We start from the raw sequence: 20,784 nt of genomic DNA on the forward strand, positions 1-20,784 counted from the left end.
CCCTCAAGCCCTGTCTTGTAGGTGAATAATGTGTCAAAATGTATGATAGCTTTATTATTTCAGTTGTGCTCACATGGTGCAGATGGTTAAATCTTAAGTATTTTCACGTTCTTGTATTTGCCGGTTCTATAAGTAAAAAACAGAAACAACTTGAACAGTAAGCTATACCTTCAGACAGTACAGATCTGTTCAAAATGATTGGAGTGAAACAGTGGGATTTCAGCTCTTTGTGTGGCCAATGACTAATAAGAAATCAATGAGAATACTATTGAGACTATATCTGAACCCTGAACGCATCTTAGTAAATTCATTTTCATTGCTTGAGTTTTTATTTTTTATTTCTGCTATCCATCTTCTATTTTTTTTCATAGGATTAGGATAGGATAGGCTATTTATTTAACACTTTTTTTTTACCAATTCCACATATAGCTTTTAATCTTGTAGTCTTTGTGATTAACAGTGTTTCGTTTTAACTTGTGTATTTTTAATGGTTAATAATCTGGCCATGGCCTTGTGTGAGAATAAGAGACAAAAAGCAGCATCTCAGCTGTATCACAATTTTTTTTATAAGTGTATGATACACAGCACAGTTATAAAGTTTTTAAACAAGTTTTTTTAAAAGTGCCCATCACTGTCCGGCTCCATTTGACTCCCATCTGTGCTTGTCCTTTGCTGGCGCAGCTGCTTTTGTTTGAATACTTCTCTCAGTGCAGTCAGAATAATGTCACCACTTTCTGCACTTGTTGAGGAGCCCACCTGACACCGCAAACAAAAGTTAAGATCATTTAGACAACACATTTTATTCAAATTTACAAATCTGTAACAGCATGTGTCCTAGTCCTCTTACAGGTTTGAAACTTGCACTCTTTCTGACTCTCTCTGAGAGAACTGGAGCAGGAGCAGATGGAGAAGGAGGAATCCAAGGGGAGATCTGACTCTGGCATAGTGTGTCTGTGCACTGTGGTGTTTGCTGGGAGGTGGTGCGGCCTTTGATGGAAGGAACTGGTGGCAAAGGCCCTTTTTTCAAAGCAAGGGTGATGGACGCCCCTGTAGCTCTCGGCAATGTCTGAGATACTGGGCCTGTCAAATATGCAAAAGCACTGTCTTAAAATATCCTGTATTACTTTTAAATGTTTGCTTTTGAAGCATACAATACACTTAAAACAACATAAAAGGAGCATACACTGCACAACAGTTTTCAAGATAAGGTACCTATTTTCTTCAGCTCTTTCTGCACAGCCTTCAGTCCTCCAAATTGGTTGATGATGCAGTCGACAGCTTCACCGATTTCTTTGTCTATTAGGTCTTCCATAGTGAGTCTTGACTGCATCAACAGCCCCCTCATAGCGGAGTCCAGATCCTTACATTTCACATTACACAGATACAGTACAACAGAGAATGGACTGATTTAGGATGTTGTTCCCACACAGGCTGAATACAATAATCACGATGAGAGGCACAATGTTTGTTTGAGTGTCTACTTGGCTCATACAGGCTATTAGCATGTTATTGTATAATTTGACTTACTGAACTGCTGGTTGGTGTAACTGTTGGGGATGGTGCGTCCATGAGGAAATGTTGCTTCCTGTCAAAATTGTCAAGTGGCTTATATCTACAGAAAGAAAAAGTAAACCATCATTTTAATCCTCTGCTCTCTGCTCCTATTTAAGTCTATAGAGTCGTAACATTCTTGTCACCCTAAATCAGGTGGATCACTTGTTGACTTGTTTTTCTTTTTAGCATATGTTATTTCACTCATCCAGGTCATTTTTTCTGCAAAACAGAAGACAAAAAAATGAGAGTAAACAAGAGACCAATGAGAATAGACAGAGGTGTTTTAATGTAAGAAGAACAAACACACTATTGAAAGGATACATATGAGTCATCTATTTGTTATTATTCTAACCTTGGTTTCTTTTGACAGCCTCCACGGCCTGATGAAATTCTTCTGCCTCGATCTCATTTGCAAAGTTGAGGCCTATCTGGTGGCCCTGTGCAAACACAGTAAATCCATGTTCAACCAACTCAAAACTAATACCCTGATGAGCATGTTGCTTAAACTGATACTTTAAAACAAGGTTGCTTACATCTGCAGGGAACGTGTGGAAGAACGTGCGAGTTGCAGTGTACTTGAATGGGATGTACAGCTCCTGCTCCCACAATAACTTGGCACGCTAGGTTCAAGGAAAGATAAAGAAAAGAAGAAAGGAAAAGGGTTATAAACAGCTATTACAGTGGAGCACACCCACCAAGATATTTTTGCAAAAGGAAATTGCAAATCAAAGGAAACACTACAAGCTGTCCAATACATGCAACTGCACTCATACTCATACTTACCTTGACACAGTACAGATGCAGGATGTGTGTGTGAATGGACTCATCCTCAATAAGACACACTGCGCCACAACCCAAACGACTCCAGCCTGGACTCTTACCCTTGGTCTCTTTGGCCACTAGTACCTGTGCTACTGTAGTTTTGATCAGCTGAAATACACCAGTAGTCATACAGATAATGACAATGGAATACAATAAAATACTGAAATAAACAGATTAATCAATACTGTGATTGACAAAATAATTGAATTTATACATCCCCCTCTTACCAAAGCAGACTTAAAGGATTCTACTGTGCTGAGCTATTTAAAAACCTCTTCTCTGCTTGTGCAGAAGAAGACTTTCAAGTCCCAAAAAACGTCTTGTTCGGATATATGGTTAAGTCAGTGCATCTCCCCTATAATCAGCACCAAACTGCCTGCCTGTATGAGAAGTTTATTTAATTTTTTTATTTCATTCTGGTTAAGTTTCAGAGTGTTACAGAAAGGCAGCTCCCCAGAGAGGCTGCTCCTCAAAGAGACTGTGACCTCATTTTAGAGGCTGAAGATGCTGGGAAATGATCCATTTAACTCGCCATGAAATTACAGCCCTAACAAACTAGGTTCACTCATTCAGGTCCAACATCCCCATGGGTGCGAAGGCAAATCATCATAATCCATAGTATACAAAACATGCACGGTCGCAGTATTTGCGTCTAATCTTTTCTCTGTTAATGATAAACGTTGAAATCTAAAGTTCATTGTTATGCTGAATCTGTCTATAAAACCAGCTTTCATTTAGGACTATTTTCAAGTATTTTTTGTTTTCAATGCTAACGTTTTTTTATCTTTTCACAAATTAGTGTAACTCTCTAAAGTCCATGGAAGTCAACAAAAAAATTCTAAGATTATTGATCAAATAGGGAATTGAAGCCTTAAGACTGAATCTACATTGCTTTTTACAATCCAACATGAATATATATGTTCATTTTTATGGACTTATTAATTGTGTTTGACCTCTCTTTTATATTCCCTCTTTTTTCTTTCTTTGTTTTTCTTTATCTTATTATTTACCTTTTTGATCAGCGTTCATTTATTTTTTTAATTAAGTTTTACATCATGCAGCAGCTGCTCTGGTAACATGGTGTGGTAGTGCCAGGCAATACAAGCAGCAGATACTAACTGTAAACAAAACAGCCCTCACAGAAAGCCCATTCATTTACCAGGCCTCCTCTAATAAATGTTACTGATAACACGAAAACAACCCCAGGAAATACAAGAACATCTATTGTATATGTTCAACTTAACAGACTTTTCAAATATTTTACCTCTGTATCACACATTCACTTATTTTCAGCACTATTCATAAGTTCCATTCATTCTTAAATCTTCATTTATGGCAATAACAAGTATATATATATATATATATATATATATATATATATATATATATATATATATATATATGTACATATAGAGAGAGAGAGAGTATCTCACAAAAGTAAGTACACCCCTCACATTTTAGTAAATATTTCATTATATCTTTTAATGGGACAACACTGAAGAAATTACACTTTGCTACAATGTAAAGTATTAAGTGTACAGCTTGTATAACAGTGTAAATGTGCTGTCCCCTCAAAATAACTCAACACACAGCCATTAATGTCTAAACTTCTGGCAACAAAAGTGAGTACACCCCTATGTTAAATTCCCATAGAGGCAGGCAGATTTTTATTTTTAAAGGCCAGTTATTTCATGGATCCAGGATACTATGCATCCTGATAAAGTTCCCTTGGCCTTTGGAATTAAAATAGCCCCACATCATCACATACCCTTCACCATACCTAGAGATTGGCATGGGGTACTTTCTGTAAAGTCATCTATCAATGCAAATCAAAACCAGCTATTAGGCTAACCAACATAAAACCATGCCAAGACACTGCCGAGATACTGTATATATATATATATATATATATATATATATATATATATATATATATATATATATATATATATATATATATACAGTATACCATTCTCATTTAACTTGGCTAAACACTGGTTCAAATGTTTAGAAATACAGAAAACTCAGGTAAATTATCGGTTGCATCTTATGGATATTAATTTGACAGTAATGCACTGAACTGACCTTACATTGAGGTCCAAGCAGAGTGAAGAGGACACCTTTCTCACGGGTAGTCAGGAGATCACTCATTACATGACATCCAGGTATCAAACTTGACGCCATCACAAGACCGTTGTTTTCACCTTCTGCTCACCACTTCTGTCACTAGCTCATCCTTTCATTAACTGAACCTAATACATTCAGTCCTGGCTGTAACTGGTTTGAATGGCAATATTTCCATCGTAGCTGGTTATCATGCAAATGTATTTGACTGTGTATACTGTGTGTGCACTGTGGCTTTCCCTCCCTAACTGAAAAAACTGCATTGTCAATGTCAAGAAGGAATTTGTTGATAATATGTATTCAAAATGTATGAGGTCAATGGTACAATAAGTCACCTCTTAGCATGCATGTTCAAACATTGTGTTTGTAATGCTAATTTGTTTATCAAGGATCCCTCAATTAGTAAATAAATTAGTTGTGAAGTTTTTAATCACATATACTTACCCTGCCACTGTTCTGTCCCACGTACCTCTTCAGAAACAGACATAATCTACAACCATTGGTGCAAAATAAAAATAAATAATAACTACATTTACTCAAGTACTGTAAGGGAGACCAGGGGCAGTTGTAACATGGGACGGTTGTAAAACCTTGAATTCCTCCAATCAGAAACAAGTTAGAGTGATTACACTCACCCCCTGAAATATGATTGCCCCCACTCCCCCAATCCATTGGCCTAGAGTGCTGTCAATCTGACAAATTTGATTTCCATTGGATCAGAGTACTGTCACTTGGCTGCCTGTTTTGCCAATCGCTGTATTTGGTAAATGGATATAGGCCTATACTTTAAACACACATGTATGGCAACTGTGTACTTTGTTGAACTTTTGAGGCCAGTTTAGAAGTAGAAACCTATTTAACTCACTTGTGAATTGCACTTTATTTCAGTTCTGTTTCCTATTATCTGAAAACTGTGTACAGCAAGGTTTTCTCTTGGTCTAGTTTATTGTGAGTGTATAGCATTTTTTCTATGAAAAAAAATCTTCCCAGCCCTTGTCTCATGACCAATTGTTTCCATGATGACTATCCAAATGTTTGCCTTAAGAGCCCTAAATGGTTATTGTATTTGTATACACAATTTGTTTCAAATAAAAACAAGTCAAATTATTAATGAATGTGATGTATTTTATTTAGCAAAATTACATTGTGTTGTTCTATCCTATCCAATATTTCCTAGATTTCTAAGCAGATTTCTATGCTGTATTCTGATAGAATCTCCTCAATCACCTCAACCTTTGAAAGTTTTAAGTCCTTTGAATGTGCATGTTACAACACTCACATTACTAACCATCATAGAAGTCCCCTAGACTTATTAGTTGGATGCAATCTTGCCTAATAAAGATATTTTATGACTTCTAGTCTAGTTTTCAGCAAGAAGAACCAATTTTTCACACTGCTGCAAAATCTCTGCACTCGACAGCAATAATAACATTCTCCAAAGAGGTGTCAAACCATCTGTGTCAAATAAGGGTTCCTGTACACAAGTGACGATACAACACTGTTGTAAAACATAAAAATTATTATTTATTTTAAATGTTAGAGTGGTAACAATGAAAATAAATGACATGAATTAGACTATTGAGTGCAGTGATGCAAAGAAGGAGAAAAAGTAAGTAAAATTCAATAAGTGATATGTGGATGGGAAAACTTCTCATTCTGGCATACTACTTTTGTCCAATTATCATATCCCCATGCTCTTCAGAAAATGTAACTTCTCTGTGGCTATTACACACCACTCCTCCATCTCCTCCACCACTGCCTCCTTCTCCGTCAGCTCCTCCAGGCACGGGCCTCTTCCGTCTCTTATTGAGCAGAGGGTTGTTGGACGTGTCCAGATCTTTGATCTTCACCTGGTCGTAATCCACACGCATGGTGGCCAGGGCGCTGGTCATTTCCTCCTGTTAGAAGACAGCAACATTTTGGGCTGTAAATCTAGTGCGTTAATGCCACCTTGTGGTCATATTCTATAAAATCAATCAGATGTAGACAGATTGGGTCCCACCTTCACATCGTCCCACAGCTCCTTGTCCTCTGTCAAAACACGAGAGGTGTGGAGGGGGGTCGGAGGGACCACCATTGACTGCTGCAGTATAAAAAAAACACAAAGATCTTATGAATGAAAGGGGAAACAGCATACAGGTTTCTAGGCAAAGTGACAAAGTGATAACTTACACTAATCCAGGGATGGTTCACAAACTGTCCAATGGTCATCCTCTGATTGGGGTCTGTCTTCAGTAACTGAATGATGAGCTGTTTGGCTACAAAACAATGTTAAACAACATCAAGCATTTCACCCAATAAGTCTTTAGTGCAATATGGACCTATACTGATGTTGTCTCTTTTGTGTTAACTGGAGATCTTGCGCAGGTTGTTTGAAAATAAATAAATAAATAGATTATTTTGCCACTTGGGGGCTGTGGAAACAAGCTGTTAACACAACACTGACATAATATTCTCTTTTACAGTAAGTTCTTATGGTAAACTTTTTCAGCAGCTGCTTATTTACACTGCAGTTACCAGCAGAGCAACATCGTCATTTATTTGGAGTCGTGTTTCTGGCCACTTGATGAATACAAGTCTATTATTCACTCTCTTTTTGCTCTGGTTTTTGGTCTCTACCAACTCTTGAGAGAAATATGTGGCTCTTAAGCTGATAAATACTTCACCATGTTCATCAGCTAGTTGCTAACTTCGTTTGGTGTTGGGCAGGTAGTGTGCAGTCATTTTTTTCTGAAACAGCTGCTTGTAGCTGGAAACTAGGTGAAAGAGAGTGATCAGACAGTAAAGTCGGGGTCGTAAAACCAAAATAATGAGTTAAAAGATGCTAAAGCTCTCCATAGAGCTGAGAGGAAGTGCAGTCAGGTGATGATTTTCTGTGGGTTTGTCACTACGAGCAACCCCTTACACAGTAATTTGCTCCATTTTTAATGTAAACATATTGACTATAATAGCTTTAAATTGGAGTACAAATTTTTATTGTGTGCCATATGGTATGATTTTTATACAAAGTAAGAAGTTGTAATTAAAAATTTGCACAACCCTGTTATATTGCACAACACTGTTGATATTAATGAATTTTATGTTGAAAGCCTGACCTTCCTCAGAAACATCAGCCCACTCAGGGTTGGGGAACTCATATTGGCCCAACCTGATCCTTTGCTTCATGCCTGGAGAGATGGCCTGACCTGTGTTTGAGTAGAACGGAGGAAACCCACACAGACTAGAAACAGAAGAAGAAGAGACTATTTTACTTTGCTGTCTTCTTTAACCAAAATGCAGAGTTGAACAATAATATACAATATAGAATAGTTATAAATGTCTTATTAAAGGACAATTCCGGCACAAAACGAAACTAGGGGTTATTAACCGATGTGTACCCACTCTGTCGCTCTCTGGGACATGTTTTTAGCTTGAAAGACGCTAGCGCGGACTGCTGATTAGCTTACAACGCTAGTATTTGGGGCACAGGGAACGTAAAAACAAATTGCTATTTATACCACTAAAAAGGCTCAAAATGTCACCAAACTTCAACGGTAGCATAATGAGGGTCCCAAAATGTTCACCGAAGCATTGAGAACTTTGTAAGTGTACAGACAGTTTATTGAACGTGGAGATGCGGGAGCTCCGTGAAAGAGCTACGAGAGAGAGAGAGCTACCGGTAGTCAATGCCGCAACACAGCCTCGTACTTCGGGAAACTGGTGGTGTACCTGCGGACATTGTGAAGCTATGGCCACCAAACAGGAGTGTCTGTGTTGCAAGGAGTGGGACCTGTTGCGTCGCGATTCCCAAGAGACGCAGTGTTTTGTACAGTCTGAAGATTTCCCCTTTCTGATAAACAGGGCTGTACTTGAAACTTTTTCGGCGACCCAGACCGGAGGGACCAGATGGACAGTTATCCACTGAGTAAGTACACTAGACAAGTTATGCAGAGTGCGATTATTTCAGATATATTGAGCAAATTGCTTTTGATTTTAGTTTGCATCGCCAGCTGTAAGTCATGACTGGTTTCCGAGACGGCGGCGGCATGTAAACATGAACGCGAGTGTCTTTATAATCTTTTTCAATCTTTTCAATAAACTGTCTGTACCCTTACAAAGTTCTCAATGCTTCGGTTAACATTTAGGGACTCTCATTATGCTACTGTTGAAGTGTGGTGATATTTTGAGCCTTTTTAGTGGTATAAATAGTGATTTGCTTTTATGTTCCCTGTGCCCCGAATGCTAGCGTTGTAAGCTAATCGGCGGTCCGCGCTAACGTCTTTCAAGCTAAAAACTAATTCGATTAGCATGAAAACATGTCCCAGAGAGCGACAGAGTGGGTACACATCTGTTAATAACCCCTAGTTCGTTTTGCGCCGGAATTGTCCTTTAAGTTGAATCAGTTGCAGACACACATGATACTCACAGAATGTACATGATTACGCCCAGGGACCACATGTCGCATGATTTGTCATATTTCTCTGGCCCAAGCACTTCTGGGGCTGAATGCACAAATAGATACAGAAAAATGACAACGCAATGATGTGGAGAATGAAAGACACACTCACACAAAAGCAGATCAATAAGCAGACACACGTGGACAACATGAGAGTGAATGACAGCCACCGTGTCTAAAAACTATAACATTTATAATACTGGCACAAATGCAGTGTACAGCCAACACTCACCAACATAATATGGAGTGTAACAGGGAGTTTGGAGGGAGTTGTGCAGTGTTGTCTCCTTAGCAAAGCCAAAGTCAGTCAGTGTCAGTGTGGCGTTACTCTCCTTGGTGGTATAGAGCAGGTTTTCAGGCTGTGTGAGAAAAAGAAAAGAATTAGAGATTCAAAACAATCTATTCATCTAGAAATTCTTTCTGACAGCAGCAGCACCTTAACATCCCTATGAGCGATGTCCATGTGGTGGAGGTACTCTATGGCCGTGCCGATGTCATGCATGATCTCTGACGCCTCTGATGGACAGACAGGACATAGATGTAACATGTACGGGACACAGCATAGAGACCTATGAATTTATACTGCTTAATGTGACCTGTAACCCACCTCTCTCTGTGAAGGCCTGGTCCCCTCTGGCCTGAATGCGACTGAACAGCTCCCCTCCCTCCATACTGAGACAAGATTAACAAAGAGATCAGAAGTGGGGCAGCAAGGGGACTCTTGGCAAACACAGTTCTCCACTGCGATCGTGGTTTGACAACAAAGCAAGTCATTGTGAGTCACAATTTACTGTTCAGATGATCCCAGTCTTCTGGGCCACTGCAGACCCAGATGACTCAAGTAATAATGATGTACTAAAGGGAAAATAACAAACTATTGTATTCATTTTACACAATAAAGTTTATACAAATGCATTATGTAAAAGATATGAATAGAATTGAATGCCTTTATTGCCATTGTATCATTAAAAACGTACAACTGAATTCAGAGTGCTACTCCTGTAGATGCCGCTAGAAACAAAGAAAAACACATTATCTCTACACATTCATTCATACATTCCAATGTAATCTAATACATAAATAATAGATTAAATAAAGTAGTTAAAAACTGCTTTCAAAAGATATAAAGGTCAAAGTTTTCAAAAGGTTTTTTCAGCATCTACTGTGGGACTTTAAGGAGGATGTAATTTCAACAAACCCAGAAAAAGAGTTCCATAAAGCAGCACCCCAATATATATGCTAAAAGCACAAGCTCCTCAGGGAGCAAAGAACAATCAGGATTTCTAAATAGTTTTATCCAGGATTCAAACAGAAACAGAAAAAGTATGAGAGTGCAGATGTGCATTTTCATTCAGTTTAGCGTTTTTTTCCCCCCAAAATCAAATATATAAATTCCAATCCCAAGTGGTTACTCAAGATGTATTTGATTTGCATTCTGTGTGAGCTGAAATCACGCTCAGGCTGGATCTAGAAACTATCCAGATTTTTCTAGATACAAGATTTTCTGAACAGGGCATCATATAAATGTTCCATTATTCACATATGAAGCAGCTTTAGGATGTATGACTTCACACAGTCTGTAACTCTGCTGTTCAACTTTTGAACACAGATGATAGATGAGATCTATTTTAGCCTTCCCATAAAGGCCTTAAATAAGCAGACAATAAATTATGTAGTGCTGGTAATGCTCACCACTCCATTATGATGAGGAGACATTTCTTCCCCTGGTGCATGTTCTCATACAGGCTGAGTATTCGGACAATGTGGGGACCTCCGGAAACTCTCCAGTGCAGCTCAACCTCCCGTCTGGCTTTAGGAGTATCGTACAGGATCTGCTCCACATAACAAAAACATGCATCAATTAAATGTTTCCGTTTCATATTTGTCTGAAGGTATCCAGTCTCCAAGGATACGCTTAATTGATTTTTTAAAAGAATTGGTTTGACATCCTTGTCAAGAAATCAATAAACCCACACATAGACAAACACATGCCCTATTGTGAAGACACACTGTTTACGGCACTATTTGTGGCCGCTATTGAAGCCATAAATCTAAATTTTCTGTAGAGAATATTAAAAGTGAATACTTTAGGACTGCTTTTAGCAACGTACTCTCTTTAAAGACACAATGCTGCAGCTCTGGTATCACAGCCAGGGAGGAGGATATCCAATTTCCCCAGACATGCAGACCCCATTCCAAATCCTTTCAGACATTACAATGCCGTTTGAGTGCTGCATGAGGAAAGGGCTCAGATATGAGTGTTTATAAAAGTGTGACTTTTCCTCCAAAACCTCTATGCACAAAAACCATCTTTTCCACACACAGAAAACCAGATTACTTCCACACACAGAGCTACGCAGCTCTTCACATTTCATTGTATCTTTTCGGTTGTGGCTTACCACCAAAAATATTCCAAAGAAAACATGCAGAGGCACTCGTGGGGCTGCTCTTCCTGTTTGCATTTTCCCAAGGCTTTGCTGCAACCCTACAGTCAGCTGTTTATTGACTTACCAGCACTGAATGAAAAACTATGAAAAAGTCATATTTCACAAGTTGGCTTTTAAAAAAATCCCTGTATACATTTAATAACCTAGATACTTAATGTTTTGCTCAGAGGAGTAATAAAATGCAGGTTTTTACTTGATGTTAAATGTGGGATTCTTTTGTAAAGCATCAACAGACCAGGTCATTGTCCATACAACAATCACAGAGCAGAGTGAAAAATTGTGTCAAAGCATCCCAGACAGCACCTCACTGTCTGACAGAAACGTCCACTGTCTGGGTGGCTCAGAAACTGAATTTCCTTTCAGATTATTGCTTCATCCATCCATGGTTAGATTCATATTTCATCTGCGTCACATCATATAACTAATAATACAAATTCAAAATCAGTACCGGAAATCAAACTTCACATAAAGTAGAAATCTAAATTCTGGACACATTTCTAGAACAAGACACCATTACATGGTGGAGATCAGAGAGAAGAAATGAATAATTGATGTCTGCTATCTTTCTTTCCAGTGACAGCAGCCTCCAGAGGACTGTACACCGGGTAACGAAGCACACAAAAACACACCTTGAGGGCACATTTCTCTCCCGTTTTCTTGCAATAACATTCCAGCACTTTTCCGTTGATTCCCAGGCCAAGAACCCGAGCTGTGATTTTATAGTCATCTGTCACTGCGTGTCTCTTGAACTCAAGTTTGGAGTAAGCAGGTGGCTGGAGGTCAGTGGGGCCGCTGCTCCCCAGACTGTTGGAGTCACTGTGGTGCGCTGGCCCGCGCTGCGCAGTCATTTGATTTACCGTTTGCTCCTTCTGGTTATGATGCATTTTTTCTGTAAAAGCCAACAATGATGCAAAGCAGATGTCATCAGTGTCTGCCACAGAAAATATCCGGTGTCATCCTAGTTCATCCGCGTACGTCCAGAGGACTTTCGTGCTGCCCGAGAGAACATATCGCCACACTTTGAACACTGTACGAACAAAATGAGCTATGCAATCTATAAAAACTCCTTGGAGTACAAAAAAGGGCGGAGGTCTGAAAGCGCACTTTTATATTGGCAATGAGAACTCCAAAATATCCCAAAGGATCTGGATGTATGTACAGTAGAGATAGTATGCTACAACAAACTAAATGACGAAAAATGAAAAGAAAATGCTACACAAATCTGGTATCCCTGCCTGGTCCTCATCACGGCGAGCTGCCTCTTCCTGCTGTATACACCAAGCTCTCCAATTCCCTTACGTCAGCGCGGAGCAGCTCAAATTCATTTTCTTAAAGGCACAACCACGCGTAAAGACGCGCGGCAGGACACCAGTGGAGAGAGAAAATACCCACAGAAATGAATGTAATAAGTACATGATTCAAGTCCAAGGCACCCCTTAAAGATTATTGTGTTTTTGTGGAACCGCCCCAGCTTAGTAGCAGAAGCAGGTGTGTAGCAGAAAATCCTGGACCCTAGGCATTCTCCATGCTCCCGGCCGGGTCCATCCTCATTAGGACTTTTTTTTTCAGCACCAAAAACATGGTTGATGTAGACATCAAAGCGGAAAATATGTGCAGTTGAAGACAGAAACAAACCTGTTACTTTGGTGCTGTCAGCTGTGACCAAAACTTGGCTTTGACATCCTGGCTGATTTCTTTTCATTGACATTATTACTGACAACCAATGACTCATATAGGCTTTATTATGGATACATATTTGTAGTTTACTTTTCAGCAGAAAAAAATAAAGAACATATTCTTGCAGATTAAATTATTAAAACAGCCTAGCACAATATTGTAGCCTACATTGCGTTCTGTGTATTCATGGCAAACAATTTATGTAACAATATTGCCACTGATTCATTACTGACCGTCTACAGTGTATAATTTCAACAGCTGGAAAAGGTCTGAGTGACCACTACTCAGGTTTCCTTTGCTGTGTGGCTGTATGTAGCTCGCTGTGTTAAAATGCTGGCTAGGCCTGCAGGGCACGGTCCAGCACGCGCTCATCCTGTACAGGAAAGGGCATGGTGACACGTAACTGCCTGTTCTCCTCCATGGTGTGCTGGATGGTCTCATAGGCGTTTGAGTTTCCAGACCAGCAGCGACGAGCCACCTGCAGCACACAGATTAGAACCATTAGAGCACATCATAAACAATAAGTGAGGCTGGAATCTATCATGCTGCTCTCCTCTCTGCACCCTCACCCCATTGGAGACGTCCCAGTTGAGCATCAGTCTGGCACGTTTTGCTGCCACCTCTGAGCCGTCCAATAGCAAACCAAACCCTCCATTCATTACCTCGCCCCTTTTAGGCGAGACAAGAGATAAAGAAATAAACACACTGACTCGATGACAGGTAAGTATTGATGAATCAAAACCTTTCACACAGATTACTGTTTACTGGATGACCAGCCAGCCTTACCAGCCAACACCACCACCGTTGTGCAGGGCTACCCATGTGGCACCCCTGAATGCATCACCGACAAAGTTCTGGACCGCCATGTCTGTCAGAGGGAGACATTGTTTTTATGTTAGTGTAAGTAGGAACAGATTTTGTGTGGACTGTAGGGCTGCTCTCTTATGTTTAATGATATGTCACAAAGTCTGCAGTGTCTCCACTTACAATTCAAGTTTCATTGCATCATTGTCCACAGAACAAAGCATAAAACTGACGACACATGATGAATGTTAGTGTTTTTCGTCCCGTGTACCATCTGAGCCACTGGTTTCCTACACAGCTGTAGTGAACATACCACATACCTGCACAGAAGGCAGATCCATCATACACATTAGAGGTTTCTCTGAACGGGCTGTCTGTGCCACTGACGTCATGATGGTCTCTGCTAATAACCACAGGAGCCTAAAAAACAGGTATAACATAAGCCACTGTGTCACTAAGTGAAACCTTGAGATCATGCAGACCGCAGTAAACATGAAATAATCTATCAACAATTTATCCTCTTACTGAAACTCTTCCGTCAGCGATGGCCTGGTTGATAGCCAAAGCAATGCAGACTCTTCCTTTCTGGTCAGAGTAGAGGATTCTGGCTTGGGAGCCCACAACCTTAACAAGGCGGATACATAGAGGAAATCATCTTATTGTAGCTGTGTTTTTTCCATCAAACTGGTCTTCGAATAATGGCGTTGGTTGCCCAGAAAGTTACTCACCATCTTGTGTTTTCCAGCCTCTCTGATCCAGCGGATGTTATCATTGTACTGCTGTCTGATGCGATCACTCACGTTGGCACTAATTTCCTCCAGGACAGTAGCTGCGATATCGTCCGTTACAGCAAGATCTTTGGGGTCGCCAGATGTGCACACCCAGCGAAATGGGCCAAAACCCAAAGAGAAAATGTCCCTGCGGCAAAGGCAAAAGAATAGAGATCACAAACTATTAATCACAAGAAGAAAATATCTGATCACAGTTTACTGGTCTGTTTTTTTATTTTTTAGACTTATACATTTTCTACAGTTCCATTACAGGACCAATGCTAGATTACATTAATAAGAAAATGTCTCACCCCATAATGTGCTGAACATAAGAAGGGTAACGAAATTCTGTTGCTCCACCGCCAACCTTTTCTACCTTTGCTCCTATAAAAACAAGAAACGGCCTCTTTATTGGTCTGACATGGACTGAATGATAATGAATAAATATTCTGTGTGTGTTAGTGTGAGTGTTAAATTACTGACCAGCTCTCTGGGCCTCCAGGAGAAATGCATTGCCATAGTCCCAGAAGAACATACCAGCATCAGACAGCTTGTTGATTGCCTCAACGTGTCTTCGAAGGCTGTGATCACATGTAAAACACATGTTATTTCAGCTAAATAGACCCATATATTGCAGACAGTACACAACAGAAAAGTCCATCTGTGTGATTAATATTACCTTTCTTGGACCGTGGTTTGGAAACCTTTAGGATCAGTCGACATGAGCTGATTCGCCTGGCGGAAGCTGAGCTGGACTGGGTAGTAGCCTCCGTTATATGGATTGTGAAGGGAGGTCTGGTCTGAACCCAAATCCACCAGGAGCTCCCCTGTCCTCTGATACTCCAACAGCAGCCTCTCCCTGGTTAGAAAGTTAGAAAAGTAGGACAAAGATGTCAAGAGTATGTAACAAAAGGTGGCTCTTCAACTGTAGGTGCATACCTGGATCGTGTCTGGGCAGCAGAAAGCTTGCTCCTCTAACTCACCACAAGTCTACAATGTTGCCATGGTAACCCATACTGAGGGGAGTCTTGTAGCTCTTGGCCTCTCTGAAAAACACAAAATAGTAAGAATTACTGTGTCTTCCAGCAGACAGGTTCTGTTATGGGATACATCTCACTGTCTTGTCTGTGGTGCACAGCAGTGCTAACATGCTGAACATATAAAAATAGATTGCCCAGGTAGCAGTGGTGGAATATGTAGTACATTTATTCAAGTACTGTACTTAGTAAAAAAATTAGGTACTTGTACTATACCTGAGTACTTCACTTTATACTTCTACTCCTCTACATTTCAAAAGGGAAATATTGTACTTTTTACTCCACATTTATTTAACAGCCGTAGTTACTAGTTCCTTTGAAATAAAGATTTTACATACAAAACATATGATGACCTCATAAAACATGATACAGTTGAATAGATTAAACTACTTAACAGTATATAAAGTAGTTCAAATTAGCACCACAATGCAATAATAAACAATAAAGGACTAGTTCAACATTTTGGGAAATACACTTACTTACCGTCTTTCTGAGAGTTAGACTAGAAGATTGATACATCTTTCATGTCTGTACTGTAAATATGAAGCTGCCATCAGCAGCTGGTTAGCTTAGCTTAGGATAAAGATGGGAAATAGGGGAAAACAAATAGGTTGGCTCTGTCGGAGGACAAGAAAATCCACCTGGAGTTCGGATAGTTGATGGCCTGGCCAAGAAATTATTCGTCACATAACCTCCCATAAAACTATGATGCTTTATTTTTACACTTCATTTTTTTTACGGAGTAAACAAATGTGATATAACATGTTAATTAAAGCTATAGTGCGTACTTTCTGCCGCCCCCATAAGGAATTCTAAGTAATGACAACAAAACTGTCGGCGCGTCCACATGATACAAGCCTTGCGTGACCGGGCATCGCCCCCCCCCCACCCTCCTCCATGCAGTTGCTAGTAGCCAAGGAGGACACGGAGGATTAAAAAAACATGGACTCTTCAGAAGAGGTAATTATCTTCACTCGAGTTTCTGTGCACGAAAGTCACCGGACGCCACCATGTTCTTAAAATAGCCATACTGAGAAATACAGAGAGAGTTGTGTGGAGCTAATCGTCTTAATTATCTTTGTAGCAACTCATTTGGCAATGGCTTGAATGTAACGAGTGTTCATTAATATCAAAATGTTACGCCCTTAAGCTTTAATAAGCTTTAGGAGGTGCTGATAGGAAGATTTAGTTACCTTTGGACAGAACCAGGCCAGCTGTTTCCCCCCGGTTCCAGTTTGTATGCTAAGCTAAGCTAAGCAGCCGCTGAATGTAGCTTATATTTACGGTACAGATACAGGTGATATTGAGCTTTCTCATTAACTTCCCTAAATATTTATTTTAATGATCTAATAATCTAATATAAGACAGTAAACACTCACAGGGGGCATTTTTCTACATTGAGTACTTTTTATTTTTATACTTTTTGTACATTTTGCTAACAATACGTACTTTTCACAACTACTTCTTTCACTACTACATAGGCTACTTGTCACTGAGTATTTTTACACTGTGGTATTACTACTTACTTTAGTAAAGGATGTGAATACATCCTCCCTCACTGCCAGGTAGCTAACAGGGCAGCCAATTATTTTTTACAAATATTGCAAGTCTGGACTTTTACTGGATAGAGCTGACAATATGACGTACAGAGAAACACACACACAACCTTAAGGTTTGTCATATTAAAACCCTCATGACCATAATAATAGTAAGTATGCATGTATTTTTTTTTTTTATAAAAATAATTGCTACACTCATCATTACTTTTCCTCTTTGTTACCTGATGCGTTTAATGCAGTGCTCCATGCTGCTGGTGACCTCCATCAGCCAGCCCTGCTCATGTCTCTTTCTAAGAGGAGTTTCATCCACCTACATAGAAATCAAATTCACAGTCACACTGACATCCAGGACTTCCTTCTTTCTCACTCAGTCAGCAGTAAGTATTAACAGGAAATGACTGGACACCAGCTGACCTCTGCTATCACGCCAATACAACCGGCAATGACGGCAGCTTTAGCCTGAGCGCCACTCATGCCCCCCAGGCCAGATGTCACAAAGACGCGCCCCCTCAAGTCATCAGAGCCCAGGTACCTCCGGCCGGCATTCAGCACAGTCAGCTACACAGAAAAACAGGAACTAAATGTTTTGATTTCAAGCAGTGGTTCCCAACCTTTTTGACATGTGACCATGATTTTCCCTCCTCAGATCGTTTCAATTATTTTAGAGGTCTAAAGAGGTAAAACTATGCAGTATTTCATAATAAAATAATCAAAAAGCAAAGACTAGAGAAAAGTCTTACAAATAAGTTTAATTTTGCATTTGGTTAGGTTTGGAACCACTGATTAAAAGTTATCCATATTCATGAGGAAAATGCTGTGTGCAACACAAATAAAAAAATCACAAACCAAAGTGCCATGAACAATCCCTTGAGGTCCAATGTAGCAGTAGCTGCCTGCTGTCATTTGACCGTACCTGAAAACACAAGAACACAGGTTACATCAAAATATCTACAGGCTTAACATAGCATCATTTTCTACCTGAATAGCACATCAAAAACTTACAATGACACACCAAGGGCAAACATCTTTTCATACTGATTTCTGGAGGAGTAATTTGGAATAACCTGAGTGATGCAAAAATAAAAAGAATAAAATAAAAAAAGAAGTGAGTGAGTGAGTGAGTGAGTCAGTACAAAGGGATGCATGTGAGCTGATTAAATCAGTGTTGGGCAGTTACCATGCCGTTGGTGATGATGGCGCGAGGTGATGAAGGCAGGCTGGGGAACAGGCCCATGGGATGACCGCTGTACATGACCAGAGTTTGTTCCTCTGTCATCTCACTTAGGTAATGCATCACCAGGCGAAACTGCACCCAGACACACACAAGTCATTAATATGTATCTGAGCTGTGCTGAGTTCTGCAGCGGTGCAGGGTTCCAGTCCAACCTGCTGCCCTTTGCCATGGTCATTCCCCATCTCTCTCCCACTTTCATATCTATCCACTTTCAAATAAAGGGAAAAGCCCCAAAAAATTATCTTTAAAAAAAAAAAAAAAAAAATTATCTATTTAAACTATATCATTACCAAATCCACTGAATGAACACAAGCTAACTCAGGGCTTACCTGGGACCAGTTACTAAACACCTGTCCATTCCCTCCGTAGGTGACGAGCTCCTGGGGGAACTGAAGGATAAAGAAAAATGAAGCCGCCATCAAGACAATGAATTAAACATAAGTCTTCACACGCTTAGTTACTAAGTTAATACATACAAGCTGTATTAGAGGCTCACCTGAGCAACTGCTGGGTCCAGGTTGTTCATGATCATTAGCATTATGGAGGCAGCTTGACGTGTGCAGCATGGGTACTGATCTATGGGGTAAGCTCTGAAGAGACAGAGGGAAACTCACATCACTATACAATGACAATACCATCTTAAAGCGAGACTATGTAACTTTTGCTGAACAGAAGCCACTGTGGCCAGAGGTTTTAGTTACAGGATGACATAATGATTTCTATTTATGTCTGGCGAGGTAAGGGGTGTTTACCTGTAGTTTTACTTGTTGTGGTACAACCATTAAAATGTATATTTAAAATCATGAAGTCAGCAAGAGTCAAGCTGAGTCCGGCAGTGTGCAGGTTATACACCAATGCCTATCTAAAGTCAGCTAACATTAGCCACCATAAGCTACTGGTCATACCAGACCAGATACTGCAGTCATAATGTTGGCCGATATTGCATTAAGACAGACACATCAGTATCTGTGCTCTAGTTTTGTTCTATCTATTGTTTTCATTTTCAGTTATATATATATATATATAAATATAAATGTTTAAACTTTTACCAGCCAATACATAGATTTATTTCACTCTCATATTTCAAGATAGATATTGGCTCATTGTCATGTTGCCTCACCTCATGCGTAATGTGGGGCAGAAGCGGTACATGTAGATGTGCCCGTACTGCCGCAGCTCTTGAGCAAATTCGGGTGCAAGTGTTGCGTGGTGGGAGGGAGGGAAATAACGCAATGCATTTTTCAGCGCCAACTAGAGGGAAGAGGCATTTACAGTAGGTTAGTGAACACACACTGTACACTGCAAATCAATGTTTCAATACAGACAGATGAGTAGATCTTTTACACTTTAAGGCTAAAAGGCAGAGCACTCCCTGTGTCTCTTTTAATCATTGACTGAAGCCTTTGCTCTGAGTTTGGCAATCAGTTGAGGACCTAAGAGAATAATCAATTTTTTAGGGCAGAGTACACAGCATGGCATAAAAGTCAACTGTGCTTCCACATCTGTCACAGTAAAGCAATTGTCTAAGTTTTGACCGCAGCCAAGCTGGTCCGTGTACAGTGCTTTCGACACCATTAGACATATGATATCTTCATTATAGAAATGTTGTAGAAATGTAGACAATTCACATAAAGTATTTTGACTTGTTATAGTTGAAAAGCACAGGAGTACCGAATTACATTAACGATTGCTCTGTTTCATTTAGGTGTGCATGTAAAGTGTGCACAAAATGGAATGCCATTATCAAAAAACAATAGTTACACCGGTATTTAAGAGGTCTACATGTCTTCTGATTATTGATTTATAATTTATTGAGTGACAAAGGTGAACAACGTTAAATGCACCAAAATGGTTTGTATACTGACTCACCCGCTCTTCCTCTGCTGTAAGGTTGGGGGTCCGGATAGGTGCATGTGGCAAATTGGGGTCTCTTCCCCGGTTAGAGGGTAAAGGGTCCAGGGGTAATGCACTGCATATGTCTTTTAAAGATGACATGCTGTTTGTGAGGATTTCCTGTCACACACTTGAGCAGACACTTGGAGACAGATTCTGGATCACGCTGGAGATCGAAGGCAGCTCTCCCCCTCACTGCAAACCGTCCTCTACGGAGAGAAAGACGGTACCTGTGAAGATTTGAGGGCGATCACTCTCTGCCTTACTGTCTCATTGGCTTTTTGCTTGTCTTTGCCCTTCACCATCAACCAATGGTACGCCGCGGATAGAAAAAGGATGTTTGGTAATTATTGATCCGTGAGGGAGTTTGAAGTGTCACATGCTTCAGTGGACAAACACTGCCACTGACCTCTGACCCCTGATGCTTA

General features: G+C 40.0%; 3 protein-coding genes across 3 annotated transcripts; all 3 read right to left on the reverse strand.

Moving 5' to 3' along the window:
- Positions 1-529: 529 nt before the first annotated feature.
- LOC144516226 (actin nucleation-promoting factor WASL) lies at positions 530-4,665 on the reverse strand. The gene is made up of 9 exons (XM_078247434.1): positions 4,462-4,665; positions 2,338-2,484; positions 2,088-2,174; positions 1,907-1,991; positions 1,698-1,773; positions 1,528-1,612; positions 1,213-1,360; positions 848-1,080; positions 530-756 (listed from the first exon to the last, which is right to left on the reverse strand). The coding sequence occupies exons 1-9, from the start codon at positions 4,558-4,560 to the stop codon at positions 616-618; spliced, it is 1,101 nt and encodes a 366-aa protein (XP_078103560.1). The 5' UTR covers positions 4,561-4,665; the 3' UTR covers positions 530-615.
- Positions 4,666-6,001: 1,336 nt separating this feature from the next.
- Positions 6,002-12,472, reverse strand: LOC144516813 (MAP kinase-activated protein kinase 2-like). The gene is made up of 10 exons (XM_078248439.1): positions 12,012-12,472; positions 10,628-10,767; positions 9,543-9,607; positions 9,372-9,451; positions 9,168-9,294; positions 8,906-8,981; positions 7,596-7,720; positions 6,673-6,758; positions 6,503-6,583; positions 6,002-6,398 (listed from the first exon to the last, which is right to left on the reverse strand). The coding sequence occupies exons 1-10, from the start codon at positions 12,264-12,266 to the stop codon at positions 6,165-6,167; spliced, it is 1,269 nt and encodes a 422-aa protein (XP_078104565.1). The 5' UTR covers positions 12,267-12,472; the 3' UTR covers positions 6,002-6,164.
- A 634-nt stretch (positions 12,473-13,106) lies between these two features.
- uroc1 (urocanate hydratase 1) lies at positions 13,107-20,593 on the reverse strand. The gene is made up of 19 exons (XM_078247435.1): positions 20,333-20,593; positions 19,584-19,714; positions 18,960-19,053; positions 18,793-18,852; positions 18,407-18,535; positions 18,232-18,293; positions 18,076-18,142; positions 17,644-17,787; positions 17,451-17,539; positions 15,617-15,679; positions 15,313-15,492; positions 15,117-15,214; positions 14,945-15,017; positions 14,592-14,781; positions 14,389-14,487; positions 14,184-14,283; positions 13,846-13,927; positions 13,629-13,728; positions 13,107-13,537 (listed from the first exon to the last, which is right to left on the reverse strand). The coding sequence occupies exons 1-19, from the start codon at positions 20,456-20,458 to the stop codon at positions 13,397-13,399; spliced, it is 2,028 nt and encodes a 675-aa protein (XP_078103561.1). The 5' UTR covers positions 20,459-20,593; the 3' UTR covers positions 13,107-13,396.
- Positions 20,594-20,784: the final 191 nt, after the last annotated feature.

This window comes from Sander vitreus, chromosome 4, assembly GCF_031162955.1.
Source record: "Sander vitreus isolate 19-12246 chromosome 4, sanVit1, whole genome shotgun sequence".
In the NCBI taxonomy this organism is placed as follows: Eukaryota; Metazoa; Chordata; class Actinopteri; order Perciformes; family Percidae; genus Sander; species Sander vitreus.

What these genes read in the sequence shown, in the direction of transcription:
- LOC144516226 (XM_078247434.1), bottom strand. Translation starts at nt 4,560, where the DNA reads ATGGCGTCAAGTTTGATACCTGGATGTCATGTAATGAGTGATCTCCTG. An exon ending in AGTGATCCACCTGATTTAGG is followed by an intron (nt 1,613 to 1,697) that starts GTGACAAGAATG and finishes TTCTTTCTGTAG; the next exon opens with ATATAAGCCACTTGACAATT. An exon ending in GAAAGAGCTGAAGAAAATAG is followed by an intron (nt 1,081 to 1,212) that starts GTACCTTATCTT and finishes CATATTTGACAG; the next exon opens with GCCCAGTATCTCAGACATTG.
- uroc1 (XM_078247435.1), bottom strand. Translation starts at nt 20,458, where the DNA reads ATGTCATCTTTAAAAGACATATGCAGTGCATTACCCCTGGACCCTTTA. An exon ending in TGCCCCACATTACGCATGAG is followed by an intron (nt 19,054 to 19,583) that starts GTGAGGCAACAT and finishes CTGTCTCTTCAG; the next exon opens with AGCTTACCCCATAGATCAGT. An exon ending in CCATCATCACCAACGGCATG is followed by an intron (nt 18,294 to 18,406) that starts GTAACTGCCCAA and finishes TGCATCACTCAG; the next exon opens with GTTATTCCAAATTACTCCTC.
- LOC144516813 (XM_078248439.1), bottom strand. Translation starts at nt 12,266, where the DNA reads ATGCATCATAACCAGAAGGAGCAAACGGTAAATCAAATGACTGCGCAG. An exon ending in CCAGGCCTTCACAGAGAGAG is followed by an intron (nt 9,452 to 9,542) that starts GTGGGTTACAGG and finishes TCTGTCCATCAG; the next exon opens with AGGCGTCAGAGATCATGCAT. An exon ending in AGCTGTGGGACGATGTGAAG is followed by an intron (nt 6,399 to 6,502) that starts GTGGGACCCAAT and finishes GTCTTCTAACAG; the next exon opens with GAGGAAATGACCAGCGCCCT.